Raw genomic sequence first — 15,553 nt, 5'->3', positions numbered from 1 at the left:
CGGGTCTTGGCCTAGAATCGAGAATCGAACCATACCCGTCGGTTCCTGATTCAAATACCCATTCGGGTATTTAATTTGAGAAGAACCGTCGGGTTCGAATCGAAGGGTTCGATTTTGAGAGTTTTGTCCAGCTCTATGTATTGAAGATTTTAAGGCCACCAAACAGTGACGTATTTGACCCTACAATTCTCCGAGGGTCAATCCGTCAATGTCCCAAATTAATGGCTTTTCGCTTTATTTTTTGGTCTCTCTCTCCTACCGGAATGTAGAAAGTGCGTGGCCAGTTCATGACGGCATCTCCCTTTATCCGTGTATCCAGCCGAGACACAACCCATAATTAAGGAAAATTCATATCTAATTTCCCTTTTTTCTCTCGAAGATTTCTGACTAAAGGGAAATCTATATTACTTGAGGGGCATCCACTCTTACCCCGCTCGAATCGTGCGTTTGAAGGCTCCTTTATCTGTCATTTTTTCTTGATTCGTAAGTTCCATTCTTTTCTTTTTTGACATTTATGATATTATATATCTGTTTGCATCTATGGGTGTGCATATAAGTGATTTGTAATTATGGGTTCTCGCAGATCTGTTGTGTAATCCTGATAATTTGATATCCGGCTGCAATTTTATTTAATCGAGAGGTTAATTGAATCTCGTTGAAAATCTTTGTGGGTATTCTTTTATAGATTGATTCAGAATGGATGGATGGATGTAAAATGGAGTTTAGAACAATTTAATTTTACAAAAAATTTATGAATAATGATGTATTTGATTAATCAGTTCCCATAGGTGAATTTTGCAGCTATTTTCCCCTAATTTCTTGATCTGGTAAAATATTGTTTCACAAACATACCAGGCTTTGCACATTGTTATTTAATATCGGTCCTTGGATTGATATAGAGTTATGCACGCATTTTGTTATATGCAGAAGGCATGTTGGTTTAATGCTTCTTAAAGTTATTTTTCAATGGATTTTTTGTACCAGGTAAATCCATCCATATTATAAAGACAAAGATATTGAAATATAGTTCTCCAAAGACGAAAGTATGAAAGAAGAATAGTAACAAGATTGATGTAATTTTAGGGCTATTGACCATCATACTATTCTCAACTAAGCATTGCTTAGATGAAGCTCTTGAAGTGTAATCACCTTTCTTTGGACTTATAACTTGTAAGGACCCAATGATTGCTATTGTTCTTCTACAAGTCGCATGTATCATCCTACGAGATTTAGTGTAAGCTATTGTGTGGAAACTTAGCCAGGCGTAAATTCGGGTTTCATGTTTATGGGGCTAATGTTGACGATATAACACATTAATTTATTAAGTCCTTATTTGATCTCCATTATTTTCAAAATATATTTTTATCTCTACACATTTCAACTATACATTCATCAATAAAATAATATTACACGTAAACCCAAATTTTTTCTTCTTATTTTTTAGCCATATATTCTCTACCAATATACTATTCTAAAATGCATGATTAGCCAAAAATGGGGCTCAAACAGGTGCTAAAGAAGATTAACTCATGAAAGTTGTTGGCTTGTTGCTAGTGGGAATATTTGTCCACTCAAAGAAGGTCATCAACAATAAGTGTTTGCTGGACTATTACTTTACTACTTATAGAGATCTTCTGGAGCAAAAACTATGCTAATTGCTATTTATTTAAGAATATATAAGAGGTGAATCAGGGATTTGTCCAAATCTATTTGGCATTCTTGCTATGAATCCTTTCCCTTGTATCTAGTTTAATATGATTGTATCTAGTTTAGCTCCCGTTTGGTCCCCATTTTCTAGAAATGAAAATGGGTGAAATAATATTTTTTTTGAAAAATAAGTGGTTGAAATAGAAAGAAAAGTTTTCGATTTATGTGTAATATTATTTTATGGAAGATTGCGTGGTTGAAAATAGAAGAGAGAAAAATGGAATGTAATGTAGTGAAATTTAATGGGGGCTTAGAATGACTGTATATTTTCTTTGGAAGATTACCAAAAAGAGGTCATTATTTTGAAGATTATTCTTAAGGATACATGGATGTGGTCATCTAATACTTATAGAACAACTTGCACTGCATAAATAACTGTTTGTAGATTTCGAGCTTGGTCCTTTTGATGCTTTTTTCTTGTCAATTTGCCTCTATCTCATGTTGAATTTTGAGCTAGCTAAGAATTCTATGATTTCATTCCTCATCTTACCATCTACCAACGTGGGTTGTGTTGAGTGAAGTTTGATACTGGAGTAGGAAATCATTACCGGTTTTAGTGATATATGAGGAGTAAGGATTGCTTCTTTTTCTTCGAGGAGCTTTTTTATTATGCTTTAGAGTCTAATTTAGGTAATCACAATCATCAAATGATTACTTGTAATATATTTCTACGTTTTGTCATAAACCTAATCCACTCTTTGTAAAACCAAACGTAGAATAACTTTTAGATCTCCTAGTAGATATAGAAACTAGCAGAAGGGAATGATGAAGAAGGATTCATGTAGCCGACTTCAATTGTATTTGTTGAGAATAATGCTTAGTTTCTTGTTGTATAAACCAGTTGATTTTCACTCTTGATGGTTTCTCATGTAATTCGTATTTATTATTTTTCATTAATTTGATCAATTTATCAAATTCAGCACGTTGTGGTTTTTAGCAAACAACACTACATTATTGCATTGTAATATCTTGTCAAATATGATATCTGGACTCTTGTATACTTTAGTAACTACATTAAGGGCTCATCTTTTCCCTTTGCTTTTGCTTCCTGTACAAAAGCTTTCTGAAAAAGTTATATCTTAATTTTTGTTTGGAAACTAATTTTTAAAAGAGTTTTATATTCCAGAAGTACTTTTAGAGGAAGTCATAATGGAGCAACTTCCTCTAAAACTCCTCTAACTAGAAGAAGCACTTTCATAAAATTAATCAAACAGCTCCAAAGCAGCTTTTGGGTCTCAAAAGCTATTTTGACTTATTAGAAGTCATTCAAACGTGCCCTAAGTAGAATGACTGAATGAGAATTGAGTTGAATATTTGCCCAATGAGATTTGCTTTTGTTTTTCATTTAGTTATTTGAAATTCGGCCAGTAACAATAGCCGTTATTTTTAATGTTTTCTATATCCTTTTTATTTTAATACTGTTTCCAAATGTCTTTATGTAGAGCGTTTAGCATTAAAATTTGGATGGTTCAATTTTTTTTTAGGAAAGCTAGCAGTTAAACTCAGATCACATAACTTTGAACTCCAGAATAATGCTTGACCAATCAAATAGGTGTAGTGTCGACTTACTCTTTTAATTATTTACATAATACTGCATTTTGATGAAGTTATGCACTTGTACTCATTGAAGCTCGCCTACTTATTCGGTTAACTGGAACACTTGCAGGAATTCTTGTGTGGCAGTGGAAAGAAATTGGCAAGCTATGGCTCTTGACAGCACGATAACTTCACCTCATCGAAGGTCACAGCCACAGACTGCATTCTCTTCTTCTTCTCCTAAGAAACAGTACTCACGAAGTGATGAACTGGGAAGCTGTTCAACTCTTTTTCAGCGACACCGGTTTCTTCTCACCGCCCTTGCCCTCCTAACATTTCTGTGCACTATTTATCTTTACTTTGCTGTGACCCTTGGGGCTAGTGATTCATGTTCTGAATTGTCCGGAGCTCAAAAAGCCTCGTGTCACTTGCAGCAGGCAAAGGCATCTGTTGCTAAGGGAAAATTGAAATTCTTCTAGCGCGTCATGTGCCGTCTACTTAATAAATATTTTCAATATTTGGTCCTTTGTTGGGATAGAACTATATTAGTTTGGAATGGTTGTAGGTTATTTTGCTCTCTGAAGAGGTTATATATTTTTGGTGTATATTGCAAAAAGGAAATTGTTCTGAAAGACTATTTCTACCAGTAACAGTGATTATAATGAAATTATGTGTTTATGGGAAAATTATAGTAAAAAGAAAAGATGATGATTTTTTTTTTCTTTTTTTGGTTGTGCAGCTTTGAATTTCCTGGCTCAGGGGCAAATCATAAGAATATTATTATTTTTAATTACTACAAAGACTTAGGCCTGCACGGGCGACGAGACCGAGCACCAAACGTTGGTCCCTGGCCCACCCAATTTTTACCTGTGCCAGTTGGACCAAAACCGTGTTAGGAGGGTCTTATTTGGCTCATGTTTTTAAACATTTAAATAATTTGTTATTCATATATTGCGTGTATTCTACCTATCAAAAAAAATATATTGCGTGTATTCTATCTATCCATTCATCATTCATTTGAATTTATTTAAAATTATTTTTTCAACATACTTTAAGGTAGCTGCTAAACTATACAGACAATGTGATTATTAAGCAAGAGACAGAGAGCATAATGTAGACATAATGAGTGAGACTCGTATGGAAGGCAGTAGCAACTTGTGACAATTTCACCATGTTCTCCTCCTTAGGCGATGAATTTTCTTGAATTGAGTTGGACATGAATGTGAAAAAGTTCTCCGATTCTGAATCTCCTAGTAGCTGATAGCATTAAAACTACTAATCAAAATGGATAGTGACACATAATTAATCAACCCCTAGGACTCTCTACCTTGAGGTGTCCCGTTTTGCAGGGATCAAATGGTGAGCCTGATCCTCGAGCATCGAGTCACTAGCATCATCTTCAATGCTCGGCTTTCCTCCTCCCTCTTTCTTCTCTACTACGTATCTTGAAAGGACTCTATTACTATAATCCTACAATTTAAACATCTAATCATACCAAGACTCTCGAGTCTTTTATGACTTCCAAACAAGGCACCAAGTATCACAATCCTGGTAAGATTGAACTACCTATCTCTTATCAATATTGGGTTACCATTCATTATTTAGGTACGTTTTCATTGTCATAGCCTCGCGCATACATTCTTTCTTGCTAACTTAAACATCAGAGGGGTAATACACTTCAAAATCTTTGTTTCAGGTATCAGAGATTCTGTTCATGCTCATCCTTAATCGCCAAGTTTGAGAATTAACATATGAGATCTTTGGTAGCATCAGATAAGAATAGGCAAAATAAATGGAAGAATATATTGTAGCAACAAAGTTTGCTTTCACACCAAGAAATTGGTAGAATGAATTTTAAATATCAAGAAGAAAAATAAACTAAAATATTATTTGCAAGAAATATAAACTGAAATATTATTTGCACTAGTCAAATTCAATTGGGGATAACAATGAGAAAACATGGTGATTAAAATATTCTCATTAAAAATGATGTTCGATCAATTTTTGTAAGATCATGTTTCTGGTCATCGCTTCCTCTTTGATTTTCAAACGGAGTGGGCTAACACAGGCGAGGAATTAAGCCTTTTCTGGGAGAGCTTTTGTCAATTCTAGCCAAAATGTGACCGTTATACATATATATGTCAAACAAGGCCAATTGCAATTATGGACCATTTTAAGGCAAAACGACATTTTTCCCTTTAACATTTAATTCATTCTTTATGAGAGAAGGGCATTTTTTATATTTAATTTTGAGAGAGTATAGAATTGTGGCCAAAGTGGGACCCATGTTCAAGTGTGTAATGGGAGAAAAATTGCTAAAAATGGGAAAGAAACTAGAAAGCTCTCCAAACAAAGTCTAAATGTCTTGAGTTACCATTAAATTTTTTGCTAAAATACTGTGAAAATATAAAATTTTGTGGGATCTATCTCAAATGGTATCAAATTATTAAATTAAAAAAAAAATTGCTCAAACTTGTCAAAATTAGATTTTGCTACTTGTACATAATAATGGTATATAAACGGTTACAGAAAATTATGTGATGGACAAAGATTGGATAAAAAATTGGCTATATTTTAAATTGATAAATGATAGAGTACCATGTAAGCATTATATAGTTCCTCATGTACATATATGTAGCAAGTTCCGCTAAAATATTGTATTACTCGAGAGAAAAGGGAAGTTTAGTGGCAAAGGAGAATATTTAATCGGGGCCTTTATGTATGTAACCATGGCCATGTGACTGCAATCTCTCCTCCTCCACTCTCGAAATCCCAATATTTGCAATTCTGATTGTTGTATGGTTGTTAAAAAGTCAATAAAAGAATGTGGAATAAAAATAAAATTGAAGGTCGGAAAACTGGCCTATGCAACCACATAAGCCAAATGACCATTTACAAAAATTCATAGCCCTATTAGGTATTGATCTATGCAATCGCATAGAACAAATTTATAGCAGTTTATAACCCTTTTTTGTTTAAATTTCTGGTGGCAATTGGAGTTTTTTTTTCCAACTTTTTGAGTGTTTTTGGGGGTTTTTTTTTTTTTTTTTTTTTTCAACTTTTTGAGTGTTTTTGGCACCAATTCATATGGTTTGATTGAGACCTATAAATAGATGATCAGTGCTCAAGTCAAATAGATGACAATCAATTTTGAAACAAATTCATTCCACAAAAAAAGGGAACAAAACTTCATTCTCTCATATTCTAAATTCTGGTTTTGTGTTCTTGATGTTTTGAAGAATTTTCACTTAGTGTTTGAGTGATTAATTCTTTTCAAGGCTTGATTATTCCTGCAAATCATTTGTCAATAATACCTTAAGCACTGAATCAATCCAAGAGTGGGCAAAATATCGTTTGAGGACAACAATAACGTGGTTGAGCCTTCATTTTTAATTTTCATCTTCTTGTTATTTCTACTTTGTTTTCTTCTCCATTCCCTCTTTGTGCAAAGATATATTTTACAACAATCTCAAACGATACTTCTGCAATGGAGAATGAAAGCACTATGGCGACGATCAAGTTGATGAATTAAGACCTTGTTCACTTGGACCGTTTTGATGGCACGAACTTTGCAAGATGGCAAGATAAATTAAAGTTTCTACTCACAGCAATGAAGATGTTTTATATTCTTGATCCAGAATTGGTACCTTTACTAAAACCAACAAATGGATAGATGGATGCCATAAAAGTCGAAAGACAAAATGGTCAAGAGGATGAATTGATTTGCCGTGGTCATATACTCAATGCATTATCCGATCGATTGTATGATCTTTACACCAACACATCCTCGACAAAAGAAATTTGAAATGCTTTGGAAAGTAAGTACAAAGCCGAAGAAAAAGGTACTAAAAAATTCTTAATTTCTAAGTATTTTGACTTTAAGTTTTCTTGAAAATATTCACCTTCTCCAGATCCATGAATTGCAAGTCCTTGTCAACAAGTTAAATGTGGTAAAAATTGAGATCTCGAAAACTTTCAAAGTAGGAGCAATTATTGCTAAATTCCCGGGGACTTGGAAGGATATCGAATGAAAATAATGCATAGTTTCGAATATTACTCTTTGGAACAATTGCAAAAAATCTTTGCATCGAGGAAGAGTCCAAGGCAAGAGATAAGAATGACAACTCTTATGAAGGCACTTCTAAGGCCAATGCTTTAGAGAAAATTGAACCTTTAAGCAAATCCAACAAGAAAAAGCCTTCAAAAAGCTTTAATAAGTTCAAGAAGAAGTCCTAAGGCGATTGTTTCGTATATGGAAAACCTGGATATTATGCAAAGGAATGTCGACAACGAAAAAGAAATATCTCCGAAGGAAAGGTAAACTCTATCAAAGAAGACAATATTGTGGTTACCGTAAGGAAGATCCATGCTATCAAGGGATACATTCCATGTTGGTGGTATGGTACATATGCAACCGTACATGTGTCATACTATAAATCATTGTTCAAAACTTAGTATGAAGTTGATGGAGATTAAGAGATTTACATGGGTAATGAAGTTTGATCCAAGGTGATCGGGAAGGAAATGTAGAAATCATTTTTACTTTCGGCAAGACCATTATTTTGACAAATGTGCTACATGTTCCTGATATGAATAAGAATTTGGTTAGTGGTAATATTTTAGGTAAATCGGGCATAAAAAGTGTTTATGAATTCGGAAACTCGTATTACCCCTAAACTGGAAATTTATTGAAAAATGCTATTCTTGTGAAAGAATGATCAAATTATGTACCGTTGAAAGATTATTAATAATAAAGTCGATTTTGCTTATATTGTTGATTCATTTACTTTATGGCATGCTAGAAAACTAGGCTACATAGGTCAAAGTACTATGAAAAGAATGTTAATATGTGACTTAATTTCTTACAATGAAAATGAGGTATTTAAATGTATCTAAAATGATTAAGAAACCTTAACAAAGTGTAAAAAGAACTTCTAGTATCTTAAAATTAATTCATACGGACATAAATGAGTTAAATGACACGTTGACTAGAGGTGAAAATAGATATTTTATTACCTTTATAGATGATTTCTCTAGAAATACATATGTTTATTTGATGAAACATAAACATGAGGTATTTGATATATTTATGTTTCGCGCGGGTTAGTCGCTAATAATTAAAAGGGATCAGACGATTGTGTAAGGGACAAACCTCTTGAGACAAAGTCCCAAAAAGGGGGTTTTTTTTATTGGCGATGACTTTACAATTGGAAATTAAAAACAGAATGTCTCCAAGGGGCGCAAGCACACGAGTTACTGAAAGAAGTGTTTAAATCTAAGCTAAGGAAATTAAAATTACATGTTCTCCGTTCGAGAGTTTTTGATTCGGCCCTTTTGCTCTATGTCTTTTCTCCCTTTTATACTCCATGGATGATCTCTTTGTGATCAACCGCCTAAAAACTACTTGATCGTTCTACAACTGCCCACTTTCCTCGTAATGGCCAGCTTATTATGAAACTGCCTTTTTTAACTACTGCCATTACTCTTCGTCGTTCAACCGTTTCGATTGAATTCCTTGAATCGTGGAACGTGATAGGGTTGCTTTAATAACTGCTTTGATAACTGCACTTCTTGATAACCACAACACTTTATGTTTGCTAAGACCTTGGACGACTTGAAAGTTTGGGCGAGAATAGAGTAACAGCTCTGGGCGACTTGCAAACTTGGGCGATGGCGTTACCGCGTTCTTCGGCCTCCCTATTTGGGCCTTCATCTTGAATTGTTTGATTGGGCTTCGTTCTTTGAGCTATCTGATTTGGGGACCGTCTAATTGGGCTTCATTCCTTGGCCCGTTCGATTTGGGCTGAATTTTTATGTGTCAACAATTACCCCCAATATGGCAGAATTTATACCAATTATTAAATTTTGCCATATTCACTCTGTGTTTCCAGCAACATTCGAAATTTCCAAGAATTTCAATCATTGTTTTCTTCCATAGCTTGAAAAGGTGCGACGTTTTGCAAACCCTTATAACCCCCAAACACGCCATTTCACTGCACCATTAAATCACGCCTCACTTTTTCGCATCTCTCCCACGATTTACTAGTTCATCTTTTGCTTCCCTGCTACGTAACTCTGAAAAAATTCCGTTTCATCCCTAATGGCTACTTCACAATCTCAAGATGGCGACTCCTTTAGTTTTGATGACTTTCAGAATCTTCTGAGTCGTCCATACATAACTCCGAGTTTTCTCGCGCCCGCCAATGTCGAACTCAATAAGTTCTACCTAGGTCCTTTCTTCAACAATGCAGAGGCAGTCGAACAGGCGGCGGTGGGCCAGCTGTTTCCTTGATTTAGCACTTTTTTCGATCGCTTTGAGTTTTTGGTCTTCCGAGTATAATACCTTTATTTTCCCTCTTGGCCCCATGTCTATTACTTTAAGGGATGTTGGGGCCCTAGTGAATCTACCACCTTTGGGCGATACCATTTTTCCTGGTATCTTGGTTTCTGGTGGCGCCCCAAAGTTTGGTAAAAACTACACCGAGTCTTATTCAAGCCTGCAAACCCTTCACAATCATTCGAGCGCTGAGCCTTCCCATACTGAGCGAGTGGCCTTTCTTCTAGTTTGGCTTTATAAATATGTTTTGTGTGTGCCAAGCATAAAGCCCTCCCTGAGTTATTTACCCATAGTGCACGAATTGGCGCTTGGCAGGCATTTGAATTTATGTTCTTTCTTTTTGGCTGTCCTTTATAGAGGCATGGCTTCTCTTCAAACTCAATTGAAGAATGGTGCATCTCCCACTGGCAGTGGACCTCTTTGATTCACTCAACTGTGGTTGAGATCCTATTTTCCATTGCTTGGTGCTCCATCAATTTCTCGTTCCTCTGCTAGCTGCTATGGGCTAGACATTGAGCCCTTGGCTCCTGTAAATATGTCCAGAAGGGACATTTTTTCATTTTTTTATTCTTTGGATTCAATCCCTTCCTTATTTCATTTTCCTCCTTTTTTGACTCCAAACTATGTGCATCCCCCCTCCACTATAGATAGCGCGAGCACCTCTCTGCTCATTTGGATCCAATTTTTAACCGGGAGGGAGTTATTTCATGATATTTTAACTGGGACCAATGCCAAGGCAGGGGTAGAAATTTATGCTCCCCAATTTTTTGCTCGCCAACTTGGTTTCGGCCAAACTTGGCCTGTTCCTCCTTGCTATTCAAGGAATTTGATTGACCGCTTTCATATTATTAATAAGACGGAGGTAGAGGCTATAAATGCTCGCAATCTTCTTTTAACAAGCTATTTTTCATTAGCCCCCTTCAATTCTAGCCATGCCATCCATCCTCTTTTTGAACAGCTCTGGCCATCAGTGAAGCGCAGATTGTTTGCCACTGATGCCAATCGTGCCTTTCATTCACTGGACCAGCCGAGCATTTCTTCTCCTCCTCCTGTTTTAGTCACTCCTTTGTCCATCCGGAGTCCTTCTCCTCCTCGTCGTGCTAAACAGTCTGCTCGTCCATCTTCTTCTCTCCCTGCCAAGCCTACTACAGCCAAGAGTGCCCCAAGCCGTAAACGGCCAGCCTCAGCATCTCCCATTTTGGAGGATGATGTTGATGATGATGATGGTACCCCTCTTATTATCAGGAGGAAGGTAATTAAATTGGATTACTCACAAGCATACTTTTCCATACTTGAAACTTTTCTGTGTGCTGATGATTTATTTGGATTCCTCAGAAAAGTTCAGCCTCTCCTTTAAAGGCTTTGGCATCGGCAGCTCCTGCTCCATCATCCTCCGCTGAGGCTGCTTCATCCAAACCGGTTGATGAGGGGACTACGCTTAAAGAGACATCTTCAGTCCCAGAATTCTCATCACAACCCATGGATGAGCCACCTTCTTCCCAGGGCGTCAACCCCCCAAACATCGAAGCAGAAGGTAATTCAGTTTTTTGATGCCTTACCTTTGCTTGTGCTATTGGTTTCTGATTTGTTGCTCTTGAGTTCTGCAGATACTCCTATGAGTCTGCCCGTTGTGGCAACATCTTCTCGCTCAAACAAGGGGAAGTCCTTACGAATGGAGGAGTCACAGGTGGCAGACTTGACTGAGGATGTGCCATCTTCCACGATTGTTGATGAGGTAATCTTTGCTTCACTTTTATTTCCATCTTGTTTGTTGTAGTGAGAATCTTCAATATTGGCAATTTTCTTTGTAGGATGCTGACAAGATTGTGCGTTCTATCCAAGACTTGTTCGCTTCCTAGGGGCAAGTCAAGACATCTCGCCTGCTCCATCTGATCGTCCTGCTGCTTCTTTAGAGGAAGATTTGAAGTTCCTCAAGCAGTCGATATTTGAGTACGTGTCCTTCATGGATATGGACATTGGTAGGGCTAGTGCTGCCAGACACAAGGATAAACTTGAGCATTTGAATGCGAAGTTGGAGCAAGCACTGACACTTCCATCGCTCAATCTTTCTGTCGATTTTAAAGCGACGTTGAAAGTTATCCACTCCGAGGTCCTATCTTTGCTGGCCAAGAATGCTGAACTAAAGGCCAAAAGTACTCAATATCTTCGCGCCGTATCTGAAAAAGAGTCTTTGCGTCTGGAGATCAACAATGCTGAGGATGAGTTGAAAGAAATCTCTTCCGAAGTCATGATTGAAGACTCTTTGATGGTTAGTTTGGCTGCTCAGATGAAGGATCTTCAAGCCAAAATGGACGACTGCAAGGCGAGAATGGCTGCTAAAAAGCGCAACGCCTCCCAGGGAATTGAGCGAACTAAGTCCTTGGTTGAGCAGTACAAGAAGTTGGAAGTTGATGATGATGTCGTGGCTGAATTGAACAGCACTTCCTCTCGGCAGAACGAGGATTGGGAAAAACTTAGGGAACGAATTTGTTCAGTATGGGGTGGACTGTGATTAAGACATATGACGCCTTAACTTTTCTTTTTGTAATTTCGCATTTGACTTTCCTTTTGTAACCTTGTTCATCATTAATGAACATATATGTTAACTTCTTGTGCATTTATTTGACGTTTGTCTTTTAATCGCCAGTTCTTTAAGCATTTAACTGCTTTATGCTAAAAATCTTGCACATTTTCTTTTGATATTTCCACCTCTTTTCCCAAGACTTTGGGCTACTTAATTCCATTTATAGGCAGAATGTGGCTGCTCATATTCTGTCTCTTCATCTCCACCCCCTATAAATGTACGTATGTTTCACACTTTCCATCTTCCATCTTCATCTTCATTTTCTTCTTCGAAACCAATTTGCTGCCATTGTTTGGCACTCTGACAATCAATCCGATCCGAAACCTTCGTCTTTCTATAAAAATGGATTGTTTGGTCCGCCCATTTTACTATTTGCCTTGATGTCACCTTTTGTGTGGGAGGTATAGGAAATATTTTTTGGCCAGCAGCAAAGTTTTTACTATCGAAGTTCTTCCCATCGTCTCTTTGTCCTTTACAAGGGGTTGATGATAGAAGGCAATTTTTGGGATGCTTGCGGGCCACCTTGCTTGCTGAGAGTGCTTTTCAGCCTCTTTGCCCGCCATTGCAGCGATGCATTTAGGAAGGTGGTGAGGCCAGTCCACCCTCTTACTCGGCGATCCCACCATTGCAACGATGCATTTAGGAAGGCGGTGCGAGGCCAGTCCACCCTCTTACTCGGCGATCCCACCATTGCAACGATGCATTTAGGAAGGCGGTGCGAGGCCAGTCCACCCTCTTACTCGGCGATTGACCGGGAGATTAGCTTACTTTTAATTGTAGTTTGTTGAGCATCCATTATTTGTATTTTTGCATCTTTGTAATGAACGTTTGATAATAAATAACTTTATTTGAACGTATTTCGCTCTGACCTTGTTATCCTTAATCGTTCAACATATTTTGATTATGCTTTTATCTGTTCACATTCCCATAAAGAAGGAACATATTTTTTCAAATATTTGCCGTTGATGAATCTCACGTGCTTGGTGCCATCCAAATCTTCCAAATGATACGCTCCATTGGGCAACACACTGTTTATTTTTTATAGTCCCTCCCAATTAGGCGACCACTTCCCGTACTTTGGATCCTTGCTATCCAAAGGGAGTATCGTCTTCCAAACTAGTTCACCCAGGCTGAACGACTTGGCTATGACTTTTTTATTATAAAACTTAGCCATTCTTTGTTTCTGAACTTGCAATCTATCTAAAACGTCCAACTTTAATTTGTCCAACCCCAATAAATTTTGAACTAGTGATTCTGTATACTCATTATCATTCAACTTATATTGCAAGCACACTCTAATCGATTGCAAGTTGATTTCCATAGGCAAAATAGCCTTCTGTCCATAAGCAAGTTGAAAAGGAGTAACATTGGTACTTGACCGAGGTGATGTTCTATAAGCCCACAAGGCCTTGTTCAGACATTCGTGCCAATTTCTGGCATTTTCATCTATCATCTTTCTGATGATATTTTTTAGAATCTTATTAGAAGATTCTGCTTGTCCGTTGGATTGAGCGTAATATGGTGTGGAGTTTACTAATTTAACCCCAAACTCGCTCAAAAATTTGTTCACTTGATCTCCATTCAAAGATGTTCCGTGATCTACCATTAACGTTTGTGGAATTCCTAACCTATAAATGATGTGATCACGGATAAACTCTATGACATTCTTTTGGCTGATCTCTTTCAAAGGTACCGCCTCTACCCACTTGGTGAAATAGTCGGTTGCAACTATAATAAAAGTATGTTGCTTGGACGATGGGGGATAAATCTTCCCTATCAGGTCTATCGCCCAACCCTTGAACGGCCAAGGTTTAATAATAGGTGCCATCTCTCGTGCTGGCGCCCTTTGTATTGGACCATACTAAACAACTCTTTGCATACTGAACGCATAATTCTCCCATCTTTGGCCAAAAATATCAACTCCTAATAATTAACCATCTCATCCTTTGACCAGCTTGATGAGCTCCACATATCTCTTTGTGCACCTCAGCCATGATCGTCCTGACTTCTTGCAAATTTACACACTTTAGCAATACACCATCAGAGTGTTTCTTAAACAACTCTTCATCTATTAGTGTATAGTTCAGCAAACATAGCTTCATTTTCCTACTAATCCCTCCATTAGGTTCTTTAAGGAACCTTTTAATCTTTGTTCTCCAATCCATTGCATCTCCATCTTGTATGCAGTGAAGTTCAATCTTTCTCGCCCTTCTTTAAGTCACGGGCAATATGATTCCATACTCACAAGTAGACTTCCAATTCAAAACCTTTGAGTACCCTGAGGCCATTTGGGCTAACTCATTTGCCACGTCGTTATATATCCTATTAATGCATTGAAGTTCTACTTGGTCGAATTCTTCTAACAATTCTTGGGCGATCTCATATTGACTTATAATGGAATCAATTTGGCATTTAAAATCACCAATCAATTGATGGATTACCAATTGAGAATCGCCCCTAACGATCACATTTCTTACTCCCATATCTATCATTAGTTCTAGGCCTACAATTAAGATTTCATAATCAGCCTGATAGTTGGTGCACATTCTGTCTAAAGTGAATGCGAACTTGTAGCAAATCCCTAAAGGATTAATTAATGTTACTCCTACTCCTGCACCTTTAGAGGTTTTTGATCCATCGAAATACAACACCCAAGGTTTTAGCTCGAACGAATTGATTTCTAATTCAATTTCTTCAGGTATGTCAAGGTATGGATGATCGGCTAGAAAGTTAGCCAAAGCCTGATTTTTTACTGCATTTTGAGGTATATATTGTATCTCGAATTCTGATAAAGCTAATGTCCAAAGGCCTACCATTTGGTGTAAAATAGGGCGCGAGAACATATACTTAACTAAATTTACTTTAGAAATTAAATAAATGGTTATGGGCCGTAAATAAGCCCTTAATTTTGTACATGTGAAATACAATGCAAGACACAATTTTTCGATCGCAGAGTAATTACATTCACATTTTGTTAACCGTCTACTTAAGTAGTAAATTGCCCTTTCTTTACCAAATTGGTCTTCCTGTGCGACCATTCCAGCTATTGATTCTTTTTCAGCCGATATGTACACTTTCATTGGTCGTCCTTGGATTGGTGATACCAACACTGGTGGACTTGATAAATATGTCTTCAGGCTTTCAAAAGCCTTTTGATGTTCTTCTTTCCAGACGAATTCGTCCTGATTTTTCAGCTTTAAGAGCGGCGAAAAGGCTTTAGTTCGCCCTGCACAGTTAGAAATAAAGCATCCTAAAAAGTTTACTTGGTCTAGAAATCTTTGCAATTCTTTTTTGTTGCTAGGTGGTTTGGCCTCTAAAATGGCCTTCGCTTTATTTTTATCAAGTTCAATCCCTCTCTTGTGTACTAAGAAACCAAGAAAATTCCCTGC

General features: G+C 37.1%; 1 protein-coding gene across 2 annotated transcripts; it reads left to right on the top strand.

Annotated features, from left to right (window-relative positions):
- The first annotated feature begins 228 nt into the window (after nucleotides 1-228).
- On the top strand, nucleotides 229-3,941 carry LOC111401924. 2 transcript variants are annotated; one of them, XM_023029903.1, is made up of 3 exons: nucleotides 242-483; nucleotides 3,192-3,259; nucleotides 3,374-3,941. In XM_023029903.1, exons 2-3 carry the CDS (start codon nucleotides 3,240-3,242, stop codon nucleotides 3,720-3,722), a joined length of 369 nt encoding a protein of 122 aa, XP_022885671.1. In that variant the 5' UTR covers nucleotides 242-483; nucleotides 3,192-3,239; the 3' UTR covers nucleotides 3,723-3,941. The 2 variants fall into 2 exon arrangements, 1 of the variants encoding a protein (XP_022885671.1); XR_002704142.1 differs by lacking the exon at nucleotides 3,192-3,259 and having other exon boundaries at nucleotides 229-483.
- Nucleotides 3,942-15,553: the final 11,612 nt, after the last annotated feature.

This window comes from Olea europaea, chromosome 10 (genome assembly GCF_002742605.1).
Source record: "Olea europaea var. sylvestris chromosome 10, O_europaea_v1, whole genome shotgun sequence".
NCBI classification, from domain to species: Eukaryota; Viridiplantae; Streptophyta; class Magnoliopsida; order Lamiales; family Oleaceae; genus Olea; species Olea europaea.
The sequence above is the reverse complement of the archived record's forward strand: the minus strand, read 5'-3'. Positions and strand labels throughout refer to the sequence as shown.